General features: G+C 36.4%; 1 protein-coding gene across 3 annotated transcripts in view; it reads left to right on the top strand.

The window, feature by feature from the left end:
* The window catches only part of EXOC4 (exocyst complex component 4), a 778,194-nt gene that overhangs the window by 366,546 nt on the left and 385,581 nt on the right, over positions 1-26,067 (top strand). For all 3 annotated transcript variants that reach the window (XM_037019539.2, XM_073238446.1, XM_073238447.1), the window contains exon 10: positions 4,254-4,350. In XM_037019539.2, the coding sequence (XP_036875434.2) occupies positions 4,254-4,350 (97 nt within the window). The remainder of the gene's footprint in view (positions 1-4,253; positions 4,351-26,067) is intronic.

The following is a 26,067-nucleotide window of genomic DNA, read 5'->3' as shown; positions in this document are numbered from 1 at the left end:
GAACATTTGTTTCCATTTCTTTCTGAGGCTTTGGTTTGGGATTTCTGTTTATTAAGGTGACTATATTCATTACACACTATATCAACTTCTGATTGGGAAGAACTAAGGAATAAATAAGCTTAGGAGCTAATTACTTACAAGTAACTGAATTCTAAGAGATGGGACTAGCCTGCAAGTCCTAAAATGCTATCATCCCCCCAGTCAGTGGGTGGCCCTGGTGCATTGTTAGAAACAGGACATACGACTGGGTTGGTTCTCCTCCTCTCCACACAATATCTATATTCTACCTGTGCTACTGTTGTCAGCTTCTCTTTCCTTCCAATTATCCATCACCATTTCTGGTGCCTATCACTTGGCCTTTGACAGCTGAGGTTAGACTGTAAGCATAATGAATGAAGGGGAGGGAGAGGCTCTGGCCTTTCTGTGCTTTTCTCAGGGTTGGATGTGTTCCTAGGGAATGTTTATGGCACGGCAACAATTCCCAGGTTACTTGATTACAGAAATGCATGTGGGGAGAGGCAAGCTTTGCTCCTCACCCAGAATATTGAAATGTTAGAATAAATCTCAAGATAGAGCCTCACAGACCATATGGTCTTCGGCCATGGCCTTAACTTTTGGTTCTGACAGCTTTATTTTCAAGAATATTTTCACTGGGTTGGTGCTGTTTATTGGTAATTTAGTAAGCTAGCTAGATTTGGACTTGTGGTAAGAGGAAGTAACTTCAAATACAGTGTAGATGGCACTTGGTAACGGGACTGGGGAGAGTATGTGAGGTTTCTGTAGGTAGAATTTTGGTTGGGGGTTGAGGTTGGGAGGAAAGTCCTTTTTTTTCATATTTCTGCCCAAACTTCACTTTTTATTTAGTTTAACCCCACTGTGTGAACCAATAATCATCTTTCCATAGCCGTCAGTAATTTAGAACAATGAAATGATTATGTAGTTTCTAGCCTGGTGCATATTCATAACCAAATCTTCCTCTCACTGACATTTCTAATGGATCCTATGCCTTACTTTTAATAATATGTAATAATGTATCTTCTGTTTTCTGTGTTCCCCATATGATTATCATCAACAAATGTTTGTGAAGCTCACGTACTACCTTTGGAAAGGACACAGAATTGCTTACATTGGTTAGGTTTTTGACACAGAGAGAATTGTTTACATTGGTTAGGTTTACAAAATATAATGCTTTATCATCTAATTTTAATAACATTCTACTAAGTTAGGTCTTCATTTCTTTCTTCCTTCAGCTAGTATATACTTTTATAACCACTTTGAAGGAAGTTACATCCCAGGTGGGGAAAAGTTGCATAAACATTAGAAATCAAATGACAATAGGAGAAGTGGCCTATGTTAAGGTTACATAGATTATTTCATATGAAGTCAATGTCAATGGAATCGTGGACATTGGGAGAGAGACATTTGACAGTTTAAAGCTAGACATGATGCCTAAAGGAATGGTAGGAGGGGACACAGCCCTCCAGCTGGGAGCCCAGTTTAGGCCAAGGCCTAGAGGTGGGCATGCATGCATACAATGTTTTCAGTGTCCATTAAGGTACTAGTTTGACTGGAGCTAGGTTACTCAAGTCAGTATTCAAATACTGAATGCCCAATACCATAGAGCTTCAGAATTTTTAGAAACCATTGGAGATCAACTCAAATTTATCCTTAAAAGATATGCTCATATTCAGTAGATGGATGTATTATGTTTTTATGTAGAATTGATTTCATAAGAAGATACTGATGTTGTTTCTAGAGTGCAGAATATAACCAGTTGTTTTTAACACATACACACATTTCCTTGGTTATTCATTACTGACTAGATTTTATCATCTTAGAGATATGTTGCTAAAACAGATTATTTATTCAGGTTTGGTTTTTTTTAGTTTGTAACCATATCATGTGACCTTTTGAGAAGAATTTTTAATTAAAGGAACAGTAGTTATGGTAGTTTTGGCAGGTTTCTTTTGCTTTCCTTTTAACCCAGCAAAACCACTGACTGAGCAGAACACTAATATCTCTGCTGCAAATATAATAATACAGGATGGCTTATTTTTCCAAATAAAAAAAAGACAGCACATCTTTTTGAATCAAGAGCTGTACGTGCCACTATATTTTCTGTTTTTTTCCTTAAGAAAAACCATGCTCTGATTAGTTGGTGGAAACAACTGATCCAAATGGATTTGTCTAGACTCCGATGCCTTTGGGAAGTCTCAGTGATCCTGGGTATGGATTTCTTAAGCTTCACATGTTTTTATCAGTCAGTTTCCAGGAAGCCTCAGAGACCATTAAGATAGATAATAAATCAGGTGAGATTTATTTGTGTTTGGTATCCTGCAAAGAAGTGTAATTAGAAAGAAAAATTTTAATTAAAAAAAAAGAAATGAAATACCATAAGTTCAGATTGTTAGGCTATCGAGGAAGCCCATTAAATAACATCTGTTCTTCCTGTCCGAGTTCTGAAACTATTAAGAAATAGCATAAGTAAGGTAGCTGGCAGGCAAACTACCACTTTCATGTTAATATAAGCTACACTGAAGGATGCAGCCTGGTTTGAGAGCCAGGCGAGTTTGCTAACTGAACACCAGATCTACACACATCTCCTTGCCCATTTACAGAAGGCGCTGGAGCTTCTTTCTGACAAGGCAGGACCTTTATTGCTAAACTCAGCAAGGTAACACTTACTATATATTGGCACTCATGTTTCAAAAGTGGAATAAGGGGGCTGCTGAGGCATTCATGCCAGCTTTTTCCCTCAATTTTACCAAAGTAGTTAGTTCATTTCCCCCGGAGTGGGTGAAAGATGGAGAGAGGCCAGGGATTACATAAAGGAGGTTCAGTGTAATGGAAAGAAACAGAGGAGTTGGGGGTGGGGGCGGTGGTGGCAAAGGGGAGGGAAGGGGCAGATTTCTCCGACCATCCTAAGAACATACATTTTTTCTTGTTCTAAACTCTCTAAAATTAGGATGTATCTTAAATCAATAGCATCTTAGTAGCTGTCAACTGGAGACAGTCCTAATGAGTTGTTTTTGCCACAGTATGCGTGAGCTGAGTGGTTATTCCTCACACCGTGACCTTTCAGTGTTTCAATCAATGAACCATTAGAGGATAGGACCGTTTGAGGAAAGAGTGTGAGTCCCGCTTGGTACAGGAACACCTTCTCTTTAAACCTTCTGATAGCATCAAGAACATCCCAGCTTTAAACACAATGGGTATCAGCAGCTTGGAATAAAATACTGGATGCACTACTTGAAGAAACCCAGTAAGTGACATTGTTTAGAAAACAAGGATATTGACAATTCTGAATCATTAAGAGGAGCTGGACTTTGAATATTACATAGTTTTAAGAATACCTTAATCAATTTATTTTTCTTTTTTAATGTGTGTAAGAGACTTGTGGTAAACATCTGTTTATTTAAAAAGCTTAAATAAAGCCTTAAAAATCTTATATAAATCTGTTTATAAATTATGTAACCTAGTTTTATATATTTAAACTATAGGAAGCTTTTCAATCAGAAAAAAAAGATTCTAAGTAACATGGAGGCATTATAAGTTTAATTAGTAGAATTGTTTTTCTTAGTGTTATTTAAAACAATAGTGTGTTTTACAATTAGTGGGGTATTAGATTTGATGAAATGTGATCAGCGCAGTTTATATGGGTCTGCTCCAATTTTGACAGTCCAGGGCAACCTTGAATGGTACTCCTTCTTTCCCCTGAAAATTTCATGTACTGTACTGACATAGACACTGGTGATTAGAGACCCAGATTTTGACCTTACCCCTTGCTCTGTTTCTTTCTTTTTTTTCTTTTCTTTTGATATGTTGGTTTACAGTTTTCTGTTTTTTTTATTAAGGTATCATTGATAGACAATCTTATGAAGGTTTTACATGAGCAACATTGTGGTTACAACATTCACCCATATTATGAAGTCCTCTCCCCTCCCCCCATTGCAGCCACTGTCCACCAGCATAGTAAGATGCTATAGAGTCACTACTTGTCTTTTCCACTTGCACTGTTTGTTTAAGCAGACCTTTTATTTTTAATGTGCTTTTACATTCTCACTCAAGTGAAAATGCTAATCCAGAATTCATTTAATGAGGAAAACTGGATCAAGTCATTAAAAGTAATTTTGTAGGTATTGAAGGCAACTGTTTTCAGTGATGTTCTTCATTTATCTAGATAGACTTGGCTTATTTCTTTGTAGAAATCCTAATGAGCTAAATCTCTCTCTTTCTCGCCTTCTTTCTAAAAGGGGGTCCTGATGACAACTTAATTGAAGGTGGAGGAACAAAATTTGTCTGCAAACCTGGAGCCAGAAATATTACCGTCATATTCCATCCATTATTAAGGTAAGTCAAATTCTATGAACTTACTGGAGATCAATATTTTCATTATTTATGCTGATGTACTGAATGCCAATAGGTCAGTCAGTATTGAAACAAGTCGTAAGAAAAAATTTGCTCCGTTTTCTTGGGTCTCACTATCAAAGTTCATCAATAGAACATATAATGTCAGTGCCACTAAGTAACTACTTTTTCTCAGAAGTAATACTCCATAAGTACTTTCATTCAATTTCCTCTTGTTCCTACTCTTGTTCCTGTCTCTGCCCTCGTTCTCTCTGTCATTGTCCCTCCCTTCTCTTCCTTATTATCTATTTCAGGAGTTGGCAAACTATGGCCCATAGGAGAGGTCTAGCTTGCCACCTGTTTTTGTAAATACATTTTTATTGGCATGCCCATCTGTTAATGTATTGCCCATAACTGCTTTTGTGCTACAATTTCAGAGCTGAATATTACAGAGAACTGCTATGGCCACAAAACCTAAAATATTGACTCTGTGGTCCTTTTTAGAAAATACTGTGGACCCATGAACTTGCTTACTAATTTACACTAGCGACTTATATACTCTCTGAGAATCGACAGGTCTCTAAATATGATTTACAAAAACAGAAAGACATAGCAAATATATGTGAAGGATAAGTTGATGTTGACTACAGTGATATCTATTATAACGCTCCGTTTATTGGGATACTATGATCGTAAGAAAATAAGAATCCATGATACTTTGTTTAGAAATTTTCTAAGCTCTAAATACATTAAAAAAAATACTTTTTCGGAGGGTGTAGGAAAAGGGAGTTGTTCAATGGATCTAAAGTTTCAGTTTTGCAAGATGAAGACGTCAGTTTTGCAAGATAAAGAGGTCTGTTATGTAACAGTATGCATATAGTTAACACTATTATACAGCTAAAAAGGTTAAGGTGGTAAATTATATGTTTTTTACCAAAAAAGGGTACTTTTGGGGCATAAATATATAATACTACTTGTGTATGTTCTCTCTGTAATGAACCAGTATATGTTTTTCTTGTATTTTCACGTAATGGACCAGAAACTCATGTTAATTGAAAGTTATGTACCTGAGGTCCTCACATTAACATTCTCAGATAACTCCTATAATATTTGGAATAACAGTTAAACAAATGCTACCAAATTGGCCAGAGGTAATATTGTATTTACTTTTTCAGAACATAAGCAGTTTATTATTGGAATTATCCTACCTTCTTTTTAACCAAGAATTATTAATTTGATATTGTCAGACCTAGTTCAATTCATATCTCTTATTTAGGTAACCAGGTTTTAAAATTGTACTGGAATACCCTACCCAATTAGTTTTAAATGCAAAAACAAAAATATATAAATCAAACAATAGAAAAAAGCCTGACTTTCATGCAATAAAACATAATTTTGAAGAAATGTTACTAACCTTAAAATCTGTTTCAGCAAACATTTGCAAGTAAATTCATGTTATTTAAGAATCATGTAATTAAGAGAATGAACACCATTGCTCTATAAATTTAGCTGATTATATGTTTATATAGACACACATGTAAGTAGTAGGTAAATTACAACATATAGAATTTCTGGATTAAGTAACAATGCTTATATATATCAACTGACTTTGGTAATTAGTTTACTACTCACTCTCTTCTCCAGTTACAAATTGATTTCTACTTAGTGTTGTTAATTGTTAGGAAAATGGCAAAATACTTTAATCATTGTAGGCATCTCCTAACCTAAATTTAACTCCATAATTTACTGCCAACTTTTGCGTGGCTTGGATAAATGGAATCCTTATGCTAATGTTTGTTCCTGAGTATAGAAGAAACCCTTTGGAAGCTTTTTTTAGCAGTATTGTCAATAACCACTTTTGAGAAAATTTTTTCCCCATAAACTTTTTGTCTCTTTTATAACATGAAATTATGAGAATGGATAAAAACATATACTTTTTCACACTTAATAAAATGCATTTCTGGTAAAATACTGGTAGAGTTTATTACAATTCTTGACAGTTTTTAGTATTTATGCTGCTTTACTAAGGGTTGTTTTAAGGCTTAGTAATACTCCTAGTCTTTCTTGCTTGGCTGGTCTCCATTTTCAACCAGAATTTTAATTTATTATTGATCAGTCCTGGAGAAAGTTTTACATGCTATAAATAGTTTACCATTCATTCATTCTCTGTGTAATTCTTAATGGAAGTCACAAGAATATTATGTGGTCTGCAAGGTAAGTTAATTCCTTTCTAAGCAACTGATAATTATAGACTTTAAATCAGCCTTTGGCTTAAACTGCAACCATGCTTCTCAAACCCATTATAGAGTCAGCTGAAAAACTCATAATCGGCTTATGGAACTTCAAATGACTAAGATTTTTCAGTATTTTTTTTAATTTTAGTTTTTACACTTCAACATCTGCTGATTTTTGGACTTCTTTCTTCTAAATTTGGAAATTTAGTTTTGGTAATGAAAAGAATCAGCTTTCTCATATTAGTATATATATATATTTTTTCACTTCTCCTATAGTCATTCATTTATTTATAATCAACAAAGGTTTATCAAATATGATGAGTGTTTTCTCAAAGTTTGATGTGGACTCTTGTTTAGAAATAGTCACTCTTATTTTTATGAGTTTATGTAGACAAAGCTTGTAATCGTTAATATAGTCGGAGAGGCAGTGTAGAAGAATGGAAAGATGGGGAAAAAGACACAGGGGTGAAATGTAAAATGAAAACCACAGCATGCTATCTAGGTTCAAATCTAGGTTCTTTCACTTCAGTTTTACTCACCAACGATTTCTTGGACTCTGATTCTGTACCAGATCTGGGGAAAACAAAAAAGTAAGATTGAATTCTTGCCTAAAGCTGCACACTTGGTAACTGCATGGCTGGCAGAAACATCAGTTGTTGGAGAGGACCTGCCTCAGTGGGATGTCTCATACCTAGTATGAGTGCACTCTAGAGAGTGCAGCCTCTCTTGAAAACAGTAAGAAATCACTGAGCAATCACATATCCTGTTACCCAGTAGTTCACCTCCTCATGTGTTTCCACTATGCGGTGACTCATTATTTTCTCACCCCAATTTTTCAAAACTTTTAATAATTGATTATAGTAATTATTATAACTTGCATCATATTAAAAAAAAGCCATACACATCCTTCAGAAGGAACTTACCATCGGTTGGCTTTTCTCACAAATCAACACCTGTTTAACTATTTTCACTGTTATCTTACACAATCTCTTAGTGAACTCCAGTGTTTTTCACTGCAAGGAAGAAACCCTGGCAAGTGTGTAGGTCCTTCATTTTCCTTTGCTACCCTTCCCCGTATGGAGCAATATTGTGGCCTCTCTTCCTGAAACTGCATATTCTTATTATACACTTCATTTATTGAAAATGTTCTTCACATAATTTTTATTCAGCTGGCAGTGTGTTCTTGGCAGCTAAAGGTCTTCCATGTTGAACACTCTGTTAAGAACCCCACACAGATTCCCATCATGCTGTTTTCTTTACTTTCAGTAGTTGTTTATACTGTCCTCCCATAAAATTATTGTACAAAGTTCCAGATCTGGTAACTTAATTTTGTACATTTCTCTTAACTACTGCAGTCTTAGCACTAGGGAATCTCATAGGATGTTGGGAGCAAACACACTGACTTCCAGTGCGTTCACTGACCATGAACTCTGCCAGGCCCTTGCCTTGATTATTTAATGGTTTTCCTTACTCTTTTTTCTTTTGTGTTAGGAAATTAGAAAACTGCATCTTAGAGATGAAGTTATAGAAAGATGATGTATATGGTTTTATGCTGCTTACTTTATTCTTTGCCTAACTAGACGTTGTATGCAATTAAACCCTGAGGTAAGCTTTTGATGGTAGAGATCAACTGATCAATTTTTCTGCTTGTGGGTCTAAAGGAACAAAAACACATTAGAAATGGTTTCTAGCCATGCTTAGGTAGATTGTGAAATATTTTCACCAGTATGGAGACCCTGAAAAGAATACAGTTCATACTTTTTCACCCCCACAGACACATTGATATTTTTTTTAGTTTTTTCTGGAAACATACAAGAGGAATGGATGTATTCACTCTAATAATGGATTTTATTTTATGGGACTTGAATTTGGGGACAGAAGGAAGATACGTTAATGTTGAAATTTGAATGGCGTATTTCCTTTCATCTTGCTCTGACATACATTTAGATTTTTTTTACAAAAATTATTTTTGAATAATTGTACCTGGTAATCGTTAACTATGATCTGAATATAAGTAAATGTTTAACAAAAATGCCCATTTTATTGAGTTATCAACCACAGTTCGATGCAGTGTAACCCTTACTAGTTATAGTTGATATATAATGTAGCCACTTCAAGAAATTTGAAATGACTTTGTGGCTATGATTTGTGTGGTTTTGAGCGGAGAGAGTAACAATTTATTTATTTTTTGTTTTTTCATTTCTCAATATTCTTTGTCCTCTAAAAACAGAAAATAAGTTGTACCTTAGATCTGTTAGTAGAGTTCCTTCATATAGAAAAAATGGCTGATAACAAAACTTATCCTTTTATAAATCTAAATGCTTGCAGCATCTATCAAAAGTATTTAGAAAACACTCCAGCGTTCTTTCTTTCTCTGCTTGTATGTGCGAACATATTGCATGCGTTTAGGGCCACTACTCAAATTGGTGGGGAGCACCGCTAATGAAAGCAGAGTCCTGTGTTTGACTGCTGCACTCAGTCGTCTCAACGGTGAGCTTCCGGTTTCAGAGGTGAAATCGTTAAAGAAAGGTGTTGGTGGGATTTAATCCTGCCCGTTATTGCTTGAGAAACAAAAATTCCAAGTCTGCCTGTGAGGACAAGTCAAGAGTGAGGACATGAGTCCAAGGAAGCCTTCTCACTGTCTTCTCGTACAGCTTTCCCCACTTTGTCTACGGACACCAGCTCTTGGATTAGGATGTGCCACCCTTATGACCTCATGTAACTTTAATTATCTACTGAAGGGAATGCATGTTACATTTTGCAATTAGAACAAACTTGGGAAATTAATTTATTAAATGGTTTATTAATCATTCTTTTAGTACTGGAGCCATTGTTGCAAGGGAAAGGAGTTTTGTACATTGGGTGATAGAGGCTAGGCCCCTAAAAGTGGGTTGGGGTGTGTCAGAGTAACCACAGTTTAATTTTTAATGTTGGTCAAATCATTGGTCACAGTTGGTCACAGTTTTCCATTACTTATAAAATAAAGGAGTTAGTGGGTTTGATTTTGCTTTCCCCCTTGCAAGTTTTATGATTTTTGTGACTGGAAAATGCTTTTAGGTATTTAGGAACTCAAAAGGCCTGACATTTTAAAGTTTGAAAGCCCAAATGACGATGTGTTGTTTCTTTTGCTTATTTGCTTCAACTTGCTTTTAAAAGGCATTTGGCTCTTTAGGGTAGTGAACACTTTGCATACATGAAGTGTGTTTCTTATGAGACAATAAAAGAACAGATGTTTGCAGTCAGGGTGACTTGGCAGAGGTAGGAGGCTGGAGACATAGTGGATGATGATGGTATTTAAAGTTGCAAAAATGTCACTGATGTTTACTCTGTTGAACACAACTTGAATATTGAATATCTGGGCCGTGAGTGTTTTTCACTATTTATTATTGACCACACTTCATTAAACTCAGACAGCAATTAAAGACTTCCAGGGTAGAATAAAAAATGAAATATTTATTGGCAGGAAGGAGAAGGCTGGCATTTAGGTCAGGGAGGTGAAACTTCAGGACAGCTTGGGCTTTGGTGACGGACAGCGTCCCTCTGGTTGGCTGCATGCCTTCCTTAAGGAAAAACAGCAGAGAAAAAGGGACTGTATTCACACCACCTAATGCTGTTTGTCTCTAATCACAGAGAGGATGACTTCTAAAAGTTAATCTTGTCAGATGTAGAAACTGCCGGTTAGCAGCAGTACAGGGACCTGTTTCAAAGTTACACGTGTCCTGGTTGTGAAGTAGTCTTGAAGTGCCTGTGATTGTTAAGCAATGCTTGAAGTCAGGCCAGGAAATAACTGAAATCAAACCTGGGGCAGCGAAAAGAAGACGGAACTCCAAAATAACTGATGATTCTGATAACATTTTTATTTTTATGTTTTTTATTTTATGAATTATAGTACTTACATTATCACATATTGACCATCGTGGTAGATCAAAGGTGTTTAAGTTCATTGTTATAATTAAGCATAATAAAAATCCATTTGCCATCCATTTAATAAAATTTATTGAACACTTATTCTGTGCCAAGTCCTCTCCGTCTAACAACTACTAAGTCTGCCCCCATGGAATTTAGTCTAGTGGAAAAGTCAGGCAGTGAAATAGGAAAACACATGAAACAGTATCAGGTAGTGATGATTTAATGAAGATGAACAGAGAAGAGTTAGGAATTGAATACTGACTGATGGCTTTGGGGTCGGGGTAGTGGCACTGTTTTGGATTGGGTGACCCAGGCCTGAGAAAATGACATCTGGTTAGATATGAAAATGAAGTGAGAGAGGAAGCCATGTGAATCTCTGGGGTAGAATGGCCTGGCCAGAGGAAATGCCAAGTGAAAAGGAAGAGTTTGAAGAACAGTAAACAGACTAATGCGAATGGGGGTGCGTGCAGCTGGTGCATATGTTAGGGTACATGAGTAAGAAGCTTGCACACGGTGTAGTCAGGGTGGAAATTTCTTCTTGTCATTTAGACAACAAAGAGGGCACTAGATTTATAAAAATCTTTTGGGACTAGGTCTGAGTTTTGCAAAGGTTCTCGAGGCTTAGAGAAAGCGTGATATAATAGCTATCAGTAACGACTATTTTCTAAGGTTCCATCTTACTGCATTTTGGATACTGAAGAAGCCTTCTTTGTAAGACTGAAGTAATTAACACTCTTCTCTTTGATAGAGTGAAAACCCTCTGTCCCTCCTAACAATTAGGTCTCCTGAAATGAAAAATAAACCTTTGATATGTAGTATGATCCAAAGAGACTGAGCAAATGTTATGCCATCGGTTTATCAAGATGTTACTAAGGATTTATCCGATGTGTCATTCCAGGTACAGATACATATGCTTTCTAAAGAGCAGCTGGGGTGGGGCTGCAGGTTTACTGTTTGCTCCTAAAGGAGTCGTCCAGGTTGGTGGGCTGCTCTGCAAAAGGCCTGTGGTTTATTTTGTTGTTGTGTTTTTTGTAATCTTTGCCAACAAATCTAATAGAAAATAACACATAATCACTTAACCAATTGTGGGGTATATATTTTAGTCTAAGCCTCGTCTGGCACAAAAGATTTGTTCAACTTTTTGTCACTAATCCTTGCTCGTAAGTGAATGAATTTGGTAAGACCATTTTAGTCTTCAAAACTCCCAAGTTTGCATTCCTGTAACATCCTGGATTTCTGCCCTTTGTCATCTTTCTTTCTCAAAACCTTCTTACATCCGCTTTCAATTTCCTAATGTTATTTCCACAGCAAAGGGAGGACAGTGGTTCAGATGTATCTTCTAAATAAAGGGGTACCAAAAACACTTGTTTAAAAATTAACTTATGCAAATGGTTGGCAAATATTTGTTGATTGGAAGTGAATGTCTTTTCATCAGATATGAATATGAAGCGAAACATTTTTTCTTTAGTAACGAATCTGAAGTAGATCATTTTTCTTATCTAAAAATTGTGTAGTTGAGTTTTTGTTGTTTTACATTTTTTTTTACCTCTGTTGGAAATAGAAAGTATTTGTCATAGAATAAAATACAGAAACAAAAAGGTGATTTAGAAATTTACTTTTTACAGCATTAATCCTGAATTAAATTACTACTCTTATAACTGAGCTTCATGTTTTGAGTTTAATAGGTATTTATTAGAAATTTACTTTTTTCTCTGCCCTTTTCTTTTCTTACTACATTGGGAGCTTATGGTTGCATAAAGGTATATTCGCCTTATCATTCTCTTATGAATAAAGAATCCCCTTCCAAGATTTTAAAACTTTTTCTAACTGATGAAACCTTGCTTTAAAAGCTTTCTTATTTAGCCTTTTACTCTGTTTCTATGGATTTTCTTTTTCACTTTGATTTAGAATGTGTACAATATCTCCTAGATTATTTCTTGATTATGTATATAATCTTTCCTTGATTTTATATATATATATGTATATAGAGACTATATGTGTATATATATACATATATATATATATGGTGTGTATATATATAGTGTGTACGGTTTACTTTGAAAGAGGGATTTAAGTTTATTTAAGCATGAATGTCACAAGCTGAAATAATTCTTATGTATTTCTTTTCCCAATATTTTTTATCTATGAGAAATGCACAAAAGTTATCCTACCTGTGTCAGTTTGCTGTGTGCATTGGTATTTGGCAGAATATTATTCTGAGCATTTATAGATATGTGATATTTTTATACAGATACCTGTTTGTTCTTAATGAAGTAAAGCTTATGTAGACATTTTGAAGTATGCTGGTGATTAGACAGTCTAGCCAATAGCATTGTAAGTCATACATCATTCATACATGGGAGAAAATGTGGATATCTGGTTGCATTTTTATGAACGACTTTTTTTTTCCTGTCCTCAAAATGATAAAAAGTATTCTTATGTTTTCAGACTATCTGACCTGTGAAGGCCTGTGAAGGACTGAGTAGTGGTATATTGAGATTGTAAACCCACATTTGATTAACTGCTTTTGAATTTATATTATAAATGTCAAATGCTTTTAATCTTCAGATTAACTTTTGGAGATTAAAAAATTGTTTTTCTAAGCATTTCTTCAACTTCTGTTTTCAAAATGTGTAGTGTGATATGCGGCTAAACACCAACTGCAACAACTAACCAACCAGCAATATTATGTTACTGACTGAAATGGGCAGTCAAGGCTTTAACTCAAATATCAATGCAGATTTAAACAGTAATGTCAGAAAGAAGAAACATATTACAGGCTAGGTAACAGAAGAGTTCAGGCCATTCCTGATGAGAAACAGTAGGAAGAAACGGATGTGTTAGTTAACAACTGACGAAGAAAACCAGAATATTTTATATGTATTTTCAAATATATAAACGTCTGTCACTTGAAAGAGATGAAACAGTTTTGGGTTTTTATTGTTGTATAAATCTGTATTAGAACTACTTAGTTGGTTGGATGTCGAAGAGATTTGATTGTGTACAGGATTTTCCAATGAATAAGGCAATCGAGAAATAGGGAAGCTTTCCTGGAAGACAGTATTTTTCCTGGAGATGCATAAGCAGAAGCTGAATTCAAAATGAAGTTAACTAGAAGCTGAACTGCCAGGTACATTTTGTAGTCTTTCTAATACACTGTGCAACCTTAGAGCTCTGGACAGATAGGTTTTTTCCACTCTTGCTCATTTGGGTTTCTTTTTTATGCTTTGGTTTAATGCTGATGATTATTACTGACCAAGTCAAGGAGTTATAGTTGTGTTGCGCCATTTTTGACGCAGGGTAAAGGAGCTCATGTCTTGGCTGTGGCTAGTGAGTTGTTAGAGCGACCACTGCTCCCTACAGTGGAGTTCCTTCTCTTCTCTTTTTTCCTTCTCTGCTACAGTTTTTGTAGTTTGCTGTTTTTCTCCTGAGCCAGGAACTGGTACATGTTTCATTGACATGTTTCATTAAGACAAAAAGAAATGGCTTTCTTATGTTGTAAAGCTATATGGGTCTAAAACTATATTTTTAAATAAATCTAAAATCGTCATGACTGTGGCTGTGATTTTGACCTAGATTTAAGATGATACTTTAGATGCAGGGTTTGTTTTTTTAATTATTATCAATTAAATTTTATAGCTATCAATTTATATTATTGGAGGCTTCCATATTTGAAAAAAATAGATTCTTTTCAGTGCAAAACATTTACATAATTTGTGTGCTGGTATTCTGAACATGTATTTGTCTTGGACTACAAAAGCCAAAATATGCTTGTTCGGTATCCAGTGAAATATGTTTCTGTCCAGCCACAGGCCCATTTACATTGGATTTTGAAACCTAAGTTGATAATGTAATTTGGTATCAAAAGTAACAGAAATACCTAGAGGAAAAATAATATCCTACACTTCGATTCTCTGTATGATTTGGGAAATTACTTTACCACTCTCCTTGCTCCTCAGAAACACATATATAGACACACACACTCTCACACCCACTCATACTCTTGTTTATTTTGTTCTTTTATTTCTGCTTTGCGTTCTTTGTTTCAAGGGCCTCTGTGTAATACCAAGAGCTCTTTCCTAATCATTTTCAGCTTTTTTACTTCCTGTAATTGTCACTTTGACATTCAGTCATTAACACTGCCTACTATGTATTTTTTTTAATACGTGGTACTACAAGTGAAATACTTTCCATTTCAGAGTCAACCCTTTCTAATCTTTTTGTAGTAAAAACAAACAGAAACCTTCAAACTAAGCAAAAGTATTTTCTTGAGAGTTTGTTATTTAATAAGAAAGGCAAGTTCTTTGATTCAAGCAGGAGAAGCAAGAACAGCCTGATAAAGAGAATAGAGGTGGAAGTATCATAAAGGAAGATTTAGTTATTAATTACCTTTATTTCATTTTTTGGTAGTAGCAGTGGTTTTGAAATTGGGATTGCTGGATCCATGCTTTCTGTTGTTTTTCAACTGAAATAAATACTGGAGTTTTTGATGTCCTCACATAGTTATTAGTACTTGTGGAAGAATAGTAATTATTTGGCAGTTACTATTTTTAAATTCAGTGAGCATTCTTTAATGCCTATTCCTGTAAGCAACCACATCATAAACAGGTGGGAAAGTGTTTGATACATAACAAGAAGAAAAAAGTGAAAGTTTCTAGGATATCACTTTCTAGTTCTATAAATATTTTTGAAGCTAATCTATTTTTTCATTTTTACTGACTTATGGTATACATACATTAATGTGTAAATTTTTACACATGGATTTGTATATATATAGTCATATACTTGTATGAATTTTTATAAATGTATACACAAGTACCACTATGACCCAGATCATTGATACAGCTCATTTTCATTGCCCCAGAAAACTGTCTCATGCTGATGGGAATACTCTTCCCTAAGAGGTAACTAACCGTCAGTTAGATATCTGTTATTACAGATAGATAGGTTTTGCTTAGGCTTGAACTTCATATAAATTGAATGATACGATATGTCCTCTTTGATATCTGGCTTCTTTTATGCAACATTATGTCTGTATTAATCATCTACATTATGGGACTAACAGCCATAGCTGATTCTTCTATTTTAGCCATTGTACCACTGAAATCTGAAATTATAAAAATACTATATTCAATCATTATTTGGGAGTAAATGATAACTTTTTAGGATCTTATAGTTCTAAAAACTGCTTACAAGTTAAACTTCTTCTAAACAACTTTTCAAGAAATCTTTTGATTTCCTGTCTTGTGGGGTCAAGGAAACTCTCAGGCAAGTAAGAGATCCTGGGGGCCAGGCATGGCCCAGCCAGGCAAGAAGCCAGGGTGTGCGGATCATCTTGGTAATATTCATAGACGGTCTTACAGCCTTGGAAGTTGGAAAAACCAGGGAAGCTAAAATTAATTAACTCTGTATTTCCCAGACTTTGGGATTTAACAAATCAATGAAAAAATAATTGTCAACTAAGGTAGGTTGCCACTTTTATTTAAAGAAAAGGAATTTCAATATCAGTAACAGTAAAAACAATATTGCCTTGATGTTGAGAACCATCCTTTTGAAAGAAAGATAGTTGGCAACTTAAAGTCAGCATTCGTAGGCAGCCATTAATATGTAGGCTAGTGTTTGAAAACAACAAATTCAATCCAAGAGGGAATTGAGAAGTTTCACACAAGGGATTAATAAAGAGCCAGTCAGATACAGGACTATCATAGGAGGCAACGAGCACGCATGGGCCCAGTTGGGAGGCTCGAACATATGTAGTGAGTAGTAACTAACTGTAAATCATGTGGTTCTGGTCCATAATAGTAAAAATGTTTTCAAAATGAGCAAATGAATCATAGGTAAGTGGGTGGCCCTGTTTTAAAAGCTCAAGATAAACTTGATGGATATTAAATACTCTTTTAGTAAGTTTTTAGAATCTTACATTATAACTTTTCCATATTAAAAGACATGTGGTTTTAACCTCATACTATCTTGCACCTATTGTTAATTATATTTATTCACTGCCTTCATGTTAGCTATTTGGCTATTAGAATATAGTAGGTTCTATACAGTCACATTTGACCTAGCCGCTTTGTTTTCGGAGTGTCAATACATCTGTATCCTTTTTCTCCTGGTGGCTTCTAGAATTCCCTGTCAGCAGCGATGCTGTGCCAGCTACAGACAGCTTTCTTGCTCTGCCCAGTGTGTTCAGGGTGCTAGCATCAACAAAGCCATTAATTTCTGATCTGCATGTTTCTTTTTGCTTTTTGCAGCCATGTTAAGAATGATGGAAAAAATTCTTAATGTAAGAGTGGAAATAAGAACAGCAAAGAACATTGCATGAAAAGAGGCCACTAAGTCCATTCTTCAAAATAAAATTAGAAATACCGAGCAATTTTGATAGAGGTGCATCAGTGCTCAAAAATGCATCTGGGTGACTCTGTAGTTCTTTCTTATTTTGAAGCTTTAAGGAAAATTGAAATGAGGGTTTCACTGAAGAATAAAAAGGAACCGACATCCTCCTATGAAAGTTGGAAGTCCCTCTGCTTTATAAACCTTAATTCATTACATTTTCTTTTTTATTGATTCTGTTTCTGATTGATGTTGATTCCCAAGATGCAACTCCTATGTTCAATAAGAGTTGACTCTCTTTTTTTATTTTTTGACAAGAGTAAACTATCTTTAAGCTGAATTTTAAAGGAAAATTCTTTAGTCATCTTTTTCTCTTATTTTTCATTCATTGATTTTTTTTTCCAACAAATATTTATTGAGTGCTGTGTCCAGATATTATCTTTGCCTTTGTGGAGCTTTTTTCCCTGATAGGTATCATGGTAGTTTGAGAAAAAAAGAAAATTGATGAGAAAAGTCCATTTTTCCACTGATGCTGAATTTTCTTGGTTTTCCACCTTTACCCCAGGAGCTTCTTTGTCCTAGAGGCACATGTCTCTGTGCCCTTGCCTTTTTGAGAAGCACTTCCTCTTCTGGTCTTAATTCCAGTTCCCCATCCCCTGTGGGATGTTGTTCTTTTGGTAAATCCAGCCTCTCCTGTGTCTTCAGTCTTTTCTTCTCTACTGGCTCCTTCCCGGGGACCTGTAAATGTGCTCAGCCTCTCCTGTTTTATAACAACTCTTTTCTTAAACTTACAGATCACCCACCTCACCTACCACTGAAGGTCCTCTCTTCTTTCCTGCTAGGCTCTTCCTTTCCCTCTTCCGTTCACTGTGCACGCTGCTGACCAGGCAGCTTCTGACTGTCAAACCTCAAGGGCATTTTTCAGTCTTAACTAATTCGTCAACATATTACACAGCTGATCATGCTTTTCTGTTTCAGTTCTTCCGTTTCAGTTGTCACCTTTTTCTAGCCTCTTAACTCTACTTCACACCATTCATTCTCAGGCTCTTTAAAGTTCTGCCCTCTCTGCCTACTTACTCAACACACATTCTCCACAGTCTCGCTTTGATAGTTTCCTGCTTACTCTGCCATTATCTTGCCCATTTAGTAGTTCTGGCTGTTATTTTCAGAATGTTATCTCCAAACCAAAACTTTCTCCAAAGGTCCAGGAAGCAGGTTCCGTTCTAAACTATCCAATCTCTGTCCACATCTTCCACTCACAGCCTCTCTCCTCTGCCCAGACCTACATCCTGCCCTGCTAATCTGCGTCTGCTCTTTGCTTCCTGTACTCTCTACTCTGAGAGATGCTGCTGCCCGCTCTCCAGTGATTCAGACCAAAGAATTCTTCTTGGAATCTGCCTGCAGAACTTATCTCCACCCCACATGCCAGTGGCACTCATTTTTGTCAATCCTGCATCATAATTATGTCTCAAATCCATTATTATCTTTCAATACCTATTGCCATCGCTTTTCTTTCTCAGCTTCCTAAGGGGTTCCCGTTACTCTGAACCTACACTTCTCATCCGTCTTGCACACGTCTGCCAGAGTGATCCTCCTTTGTAATTTCTGACTGTCTGCTAATGAAGGGAGTCAGAATTCCATTTTGTAGAGTATATATAAGGCTTCCTCTGACCTTACCCACATTGCTCTTAAGTTCACCTTTTATATTCACCTACTGTAAGCCTTTTCTTTTCCTGAACCTGTTATGCTATTATCCTTATTTATTTCTACCCAAAACCCACCTGCTCATGCCAACCTTCTTCTTTCCTTTAAAATCTGGTGTACAGTTTATCCCTGAAGATTCAGGTCATGCATAATTACCTCCTCTGTCAACTGTCTCCTGGCCTTAGCCCCACCCATCCATGCAAAATGTGAGTTGACCACTGTTTTCTTTTCAAATTTTTAAAATGACTATGAATTGGGCATATTTTCATTACAGTACTTAACACATTGTCTTGAAATGACTCATAGAATGCAGTCTTACAGAAATCAATATATGCACACCCAGTGAAAATATTAGAATAGGAAAATAAGCTATCAGGAGAAAATGGTAACATCTACAATTAAAAGTGTTGTTTGGAAAGAAGGGTGAAGATTAGGGGTGAGAAGAAAACCTGGATTGCATGCATTTAAACTGAAGATATTTGCTTGGAAGTTGGAGGTGGGGGTGGGAAGGGAGGGCCGGTGAAGGACAAAGATGGGACTCCTGGGTGAACAGTGTGAGTCAGATGGGCTAATGGCCTTTGTGGCTGGGTTGAGAGATTTTAGTTTTCCAATTAAGCAAAGCTTGATAAAGTGTCAAATCAGGTGGTACAGAACTGAGGACTTTCAGAAAATTGAGAGGGTCAAATACAGAGGTCCAGAAGGATGATGGGGGTGAGTGTGTTGGAGGATGGCCTGAAGGGACGATGAAAAGACTGTGAAACGGACAGATCACAGGGAATGTTTAGCTAAGACCTATACTGGGCCATCTATCCAGACAAGATCGATTATATCAATTATATGCCATGTACATACCATTGTCCAGTCATTAAAAGTGGTACAGCAGGTATATTTTTATTAACATAGGAGAATATAGTCAATATATTGATTAAAACAAAACAGAAGTATCACATGACCAAATTTTGATTGAAATACATAAATACATTTATATTTTTCTTTAAAGTACATGTATACCTAGAAATACATGTGAAGGTATTTTCTTTGTTATAATTTACCATATATTCTGTATTTATTGCAACAAGCACATATTTTATAATTACAAAAATGTCAAAAGGGAGAGGCCAGCATATAAGGCCATGATCTACCCAAACACAAATAATAACTTTATTACTATGATTATGTATTTACTTAAGTATATGAATGATATAAATAGTATTAAATTAAATAGCTATCACTTAAATACCAATTTGCAAAATACTTCCAAGCACACCATCTTACTGTCAGCATAACAACCCTGAAAAGCAGTTTGAAAGCTTAAACATTCAGTTCCTCAGGGTGACGCAGTATTGGAGGCATAAGCCTATGGATTCTGGTTCTAAGTCCTGTGCTTTCTGCAGTGTTGGTTTGGAGCCCAGTCAGGAAGAGGTCCTGTTCAAGGTACTTCATCGGACTTAGCGTGCTGAGCTGCTGCGGGGATCTAGGTCACCTCCAGCTGCTGGCTCCTCTCACATCCAGGCCCCCTATTCAGTCATTCCATGTAGTAAGTGCATGAGAAAACATGGGATTGCTGAACTAATTTTTAAGCCTCATTTCTGCATTTACTCATATATTTAGTGTAGTCTGTGTAGCCATCCTGAACTATTTGAAGTTCCACAAACCTTCATGCTCTGTCACCTCTCTTCCCTTGCATGCGCTTTCTCTCTACTTACGTGCCCTTTACCTCCTTTATTCCTGGTGAGTTTCCATGTGTCCCACAGCAGCAGGTTTTCTGAGTCACCTCCCTTACTCCTCCCCTTTCCTCTGTGCCCTTGTCACCTAGCATATATTGTTCTCTTAAGTGTTTGTTCGCTCATGTTTTGCCCTCATAATGAAGATGCTAACAACCATTTTTTGATTGGCTTTGGATGCCTAGAACTTTGATGTCCCGCTCATGCTAGGTTCTCCATGAATGTTTGGGGAGTGAATTAGTATGTACACTTTTCATGGACAATACGAGTCCTCACTGTCAGAACTATGGTAACAAAGATAGACAACTGGTTGTTAGGTGACCATGCACAGTTCATAGCTCAGGTTTTGTGCTCCTAAAACAGATTTGCATCCAGTTTTCTTTCTTCGGGTTGCTTTTGATACCCAAATAAATTTACAAGGCTGGATTTCCAAATGTGTTTTGTGGTACAGTTATTTAAGGAGAGCTGATTGTTATTCAGGTCATTGTAGTGATAAAGATGAAGCAAGAGAAAAAGCCACTATTTTGCTCTTTTTAGTGCTTATGTTAGCTGACAGGCTGCCTGTGTTTGATTACAAATGATCATCTGTAAAACTCAAGGTAGACCGTTAATTTCCCATGACAGCACATGAAGCTCCTCTTCCCCTCCCCTCCCCAAGCCCAGGCGCACACAGCAGAGGAACCTCCTGCAGGAGACATTTGCTCATGCCTGTCAGAAACGTGCTGCAACAAGTCATTTAGGTTTGGAGTTTGCAAACATACGTCTGCCTTACTGGGCATCCCAACGGCTGGCAAAAATTTCATTTCCCCATATTTTCCCTTCCTTCTAGAAAAATAACCCTTACAGATGTAAACATTACAGGAATTTTGTCCTAGGCTGTGGTGCTTCTGAAGAAAGTTTTATTCCTGAAGTTTGGATTGGGCAGAGGAAGGAAACCTCTGCTGACATTCTGAAATCTTTCTAGCAATTTATGTGAACTGTACTACTAGGGAGAAGATATTTTTCTTCCAAATATTGGTTACATCTCATGCTCTTTTTTCCTACTCTCACTGGAAAGGAAGAATAAGCTTTCCTAATGACCTTGATGTTTCTGAAATTTCTGTGTATTTTCTCTTGTAGTTGCTTATCAGTCTTTTAGACTCTACAAGTCCACTCCGTGATTCATACACATTTGTGTTTACCTGGAAGTTGGATGAACTACATTTATGTGTGCTACACATATTTCAGATATTATTTTATTTTGTAGATGATGCAGAACTATTAATTAAAACCTGAGTCTAAGAGAAGTTTGCATTTAGTTGTGACAAAGACTGGGGCATGCCCTCTGCAAAGTCAAGAAAGGGAAGGTGGATTCACTTCTAATGCAGTCAGGAAGCCCCTTTATAATTTAAATATATGTTGGCATATCCTGAGAAACCTGGTCTTTGAATATCCCTAAGATAACTCAAAGTCTCTCCCAAACAAACTTTGATTGAATCACTTGAAGGAGCACATTAAGACGTAGCCATGGTCCTTAATGGATCAACACTGTCTATACTCATTATCATAGCAAACTCCAGGAAAACTATTACCAAAGCCCTAAGAGTCAGGTTATTGATGCATCCTAGTGATATTGCTTGTGTTGCTCAATTTGATGCCTTGCAAACATTGAACTTCTGGAACATTAATATTGTTTCCTGTTTGTACTGAAAAACAGTAATGAGCCTACATCTTGAATCCCTGTATTTTGGATTATATACAAAAGAGTAAATAAAAGTTTTGAAACTTTTTTAAAACTCTGAATTCTAGGAATGTTAGCATAATGTAGGATGGAACTAACCATCTAAGACTACATTCTGGGTTTCACTTTTGCAATATATTGTAAAGGTCTCAATCAGTTCAAGTAAATAATAATAAAAGTAACTCAAGTTATTGAGTCCTAGTGATATAGCCAGCTACATTTTGAATGCTTACCATGGATTATCCAATTCAGTCTTTACCGCAACCCTATGTGGTTATCCCTATTTTATAGCTAAGAAACCTGAGGCATAGAGTTGAAGTAGGTTGACCAAGATCACATTTTTGTGAGTGGTGGGGCCAGGATTCAAGCCTAGCAGAAGTACTCCAGTACCCTGGCTCTTACCTCCAACGCTGTATTCCAAGGCTATGCCTACATTCAAACTCGTAGAATAGGAGATTTTTCTGGTTCAAGGACTCTTTCATGGTGGCTCTGATTGGGCTGTTGGAGTCTGGAATACCATTTCAGTAGGACACCCTGGGAGCAGTTCATTCTCCTGCTGGGTTAGAAGAAATGATTTTTCTATTTAAAAAATTTAAAGTGGAAAGACACAATATGACTACCTCTGGGCTCCAGAGACTTTGCAGGCCAGGTCAAGATCAGAAATTCAGAGTACTGTCTCATGGTGGTCTGGTCTAATCACTAAGCCTCTTCTCAGTTTTTCTTCAAAAAATAAGCATCTAAAGATAGTTGGGGTGATTTAGAAGACAACTTTATGAATTTAACTGGTTAGTTAATTGCATAACTTAAAATTTTTACTATATAAATTTACCCAAGGGAAATTTTCAAGCCCATTTAAAATATAATTTAATTTATTTAAAAGAAAATTTTGCTACATAGATTAGGAATATCTCTATTGCAAGAAAGTAGCCCTTGAGTATTTTTAGAGTAGAATATTGTGGTTTCCCAAATAGCTTTGGGTCTTGGTATGCAGTGAAACAAAAACTTTAAAGAACCCCTATGTTACCTGCAGGAATGTTATCTTTATAGCATTCTCTATTGGCATTATCTTCTGGAAAGCATGCATTTCCCTATGTTTTGTGGCATTTACTAATTTCTCAAATGACTCCTACTGTTGTGGGCCCTTCTTTTTTTCAGTGAGATATGACAAGTATAATCTCAAATTTTTTAGTCTTTATGATGCTATTATGAATTGGCTTTAAACACATACATCTCCCATGTATGATATATTCCTTGTTCCTCATTTTGAAAAAGCAGGATGATCTAGTGGAGGCCATAAAAGGGGAGGGAAACAATTAGACTTCCCCAGGCCATTTGTTCGTGCCCTATTGCTAAGCCTTACTCGGGTGTGAGGAAAAGCAGACATACCTATGTATTTATTTGGAAAAGCCTCAGTAAATGATAAACAGTTTGATTCAGAAGCTTCACTAGTTTTTAAAATTCACTCAGTTGTTTATGTGGTGTTTATACTTTTCTAAAAAGAATGTGAGACAGCTGGTGGAATAACTTGTTTGAAGAGCAGTAAAAAACCGAAGAGGAAACAATGCCAGCAACAATTTGTGAAAGGAACGCACTGGATATGTTTAATTTTTCTTAACTCATTTTCATAGTCTAGCTGTGCTTTCCTATCCGGTGCCTTAACTCTTACTCAGGAGCACAGAGTAATGAGAGGGCTGATTCAGCCCTCTGGTGGGTTGCAGTGAAGCTTGAGCGGGCTTTTCCTGTGGTGCCTTAATCCCACTCCCTAGTGGAGCATGCCACTCATAAAGGAAAAATCATTTTAAGCTTTAAAATTTAGCATTTTTTGAGCTTACTATTTTAAAATAATAAAATTCTTTTTTTGGAGGGGGGCAAAACAATTATTCCTTTTTAATTGTATCCTAACGTCCACAAAATCACCCTGAGGTGTCTTCGGGTTCCATGGAGTTCCTCTTCTCCAGATATTGATGAAATCATTAAACAAGCCTGAAGCTTCAGGATTTCTTCTCCAGCAACACTTTTCATTGCACTTTATCATTACGTTTAGTTATGTTTCATCTAGTTTACAATATATGTGACAGGGTTCATCTCCCAGCCAACTGGAATTAATTTGACAGCTAAGCATTTCATGAGCTGGCTCCAGAACATGCTCTGCCAGACCCTGCCATGTGTGAAGCATCACTCCTTTTTTACCACTGAAGATTATTTATGACTTTGACTTCTCCCATGCTCGTGTGTGTTTCTGAAGGACGGAGGGTGTGGCGTTGCTGCTCCAAGTGTTTCTCTTGGCTTTTCTCTGTGTAAACCTCACTAATGCTTTCACTCACCACCTTCTGTATCTTTGCTTTTGAGCCAGAGGAGAAAAATGGAGCTGGCTTGAATGGCTTTCCTCGCTTCCCAGCAAGAGAATGCACTCCAAAGCCCTGGTGTAGTTCAGACCTATCTCTGTTATTGCACATTAGTGGCTGGAGGGGATATTAGGAGGGAGATTGTGGTTTGGTGAGAAAATTGTTGGAATGGAGCTCAATAAATAATTTCTTAAGAGTTTAATCCTTAGAAGTTATGACTGTAAGTGACTGAATGGGAACCTGTTTCCCCTTTAGGGAAAAAATAACATTAGCTATGCATTTCAGGAATAAGAGAAAGGAAGTGTTTATATTCCTAAGATTTGATTATGTTCCAGATTTCTGCCCTTTCGTAAGTATCCAAAGCTATCCAAAACAGACTTTATTACTACTCTAAGCCAGTTAGAACACACATTCTTTTATTTGACCATTTTCCCATTATTTATCAGTTTGATAATTTAATTTTATGATCATATATATGTTTCCTAGTTTAAAAGATTTCCCTCCCATGGCATGATTAGCAATCATGTGTGAAATGATTATGCGGAAACATTACTAGTGAATCACTGCTTGTCTAAATACTGTATGTTTTCCCTTGAGAACATTGGCTCTGGAATGTATTTCTGGTGCTGTGGAGGAAAAGAGAAAGTCTTGATGTTTAAAAAATGGAGCCAGAATTTAATTTGTGAAATGGAGCTTTAATCTCAGTTGTTCCTCCCACTGGCAGCATCTTGAAGTTGCTTATTTCCTTTCTAGAATGAAAATTGTGCCCTCTAAGACAACTCAGTCTTACTTTTAATCTTCAAATTGGTGTTTTCTTAAAGAAAGAGCCAAAACTTACACTGGCTCTGTTTGTGTCTGTGTATTACATAGAGTCTAAATTATAAGTCCTAATTAGTGCCACTTGGAGAGGCCATTGCAAGGTCCCTTACCGTAGTACGCACACCTTGGAACGAGAAAGTGAGTCTTATATTAAGACTTTAGACTAATAATTCTGACTGAACTCCTGCACAGTGTTGAAACCCAAATCAGGAGTAGTCTTCTTATCATAAGATACAATCAATAACTTACCCTGTTGGTATTCACTGTTGGGGGATTAACTCTAATCTGTAAAATGGCTGCAGTGGAAAGACAGAGAAAAGCCAGGAGACATAGTCTCACTTCCTGGTTATTTTAATCTACAATAGAGAGAAGTTGCTCATTTTGGTTTATAAATATAGCTTTCTTAGTATTGAGTTTGGTCAGTTTCATTTCTGCAGTGGACATCTCTTGGGTGTCCCTAAAGAAAGAAGAAAAAAGGGAAGGGAGTTTGTTTACTGATGTAATTATTATGACCATAAAATGTTCTTTCAATATGTCCAAAGCACACCCCAAGAAAAAAGAAAAATGGAAAGAAATCAGACACCACCTTTCCCTGTTTTTCTTCCCAAAGAGGGCCTCAGAGTTCTGTAAAGAAGTCATTTTTTCTCACTTGCAATGTTTGATGAAGAAGATTGACAGCGTACGTAGAGACTTAGTCTCATTAGGGTCTGGGCCAAGGAAGGCATCGTAGCCAAGATCAAAGCTCTGAACTGAAGCAGGAACTTTGCATTCAAACTGGAATCAATCTATAGGAAAAGGATGCTGTATCTTCCAAAAATTAAAAATTCAAAACAAAATGAAAAAAAAATCAACACCTGTAGTCTCTTAGCACTACAGATTCTGTATTTATTTTGAATTGAACATTTTCAGGAAAACATCATGATTCATTAGTCTGA

This window comes from Manis javanica, chromosome 6 (genome assembly GCF_040802235.1).
Source record: "Manis javanica isolate MJ-LG chromosome 6, MJ_LKY, whole genome shotgun sequence".
NCBI lineage: Eukaryota > Metazoa > Chordata > Mammalia > Pholidota > Manidae > Manis > Manis javanica.
The sequence above is the reverse complement of the archived record's forward strand: the minus strand, read 5'-3'. Positions and strand labels throughout refer to the sequence as shown.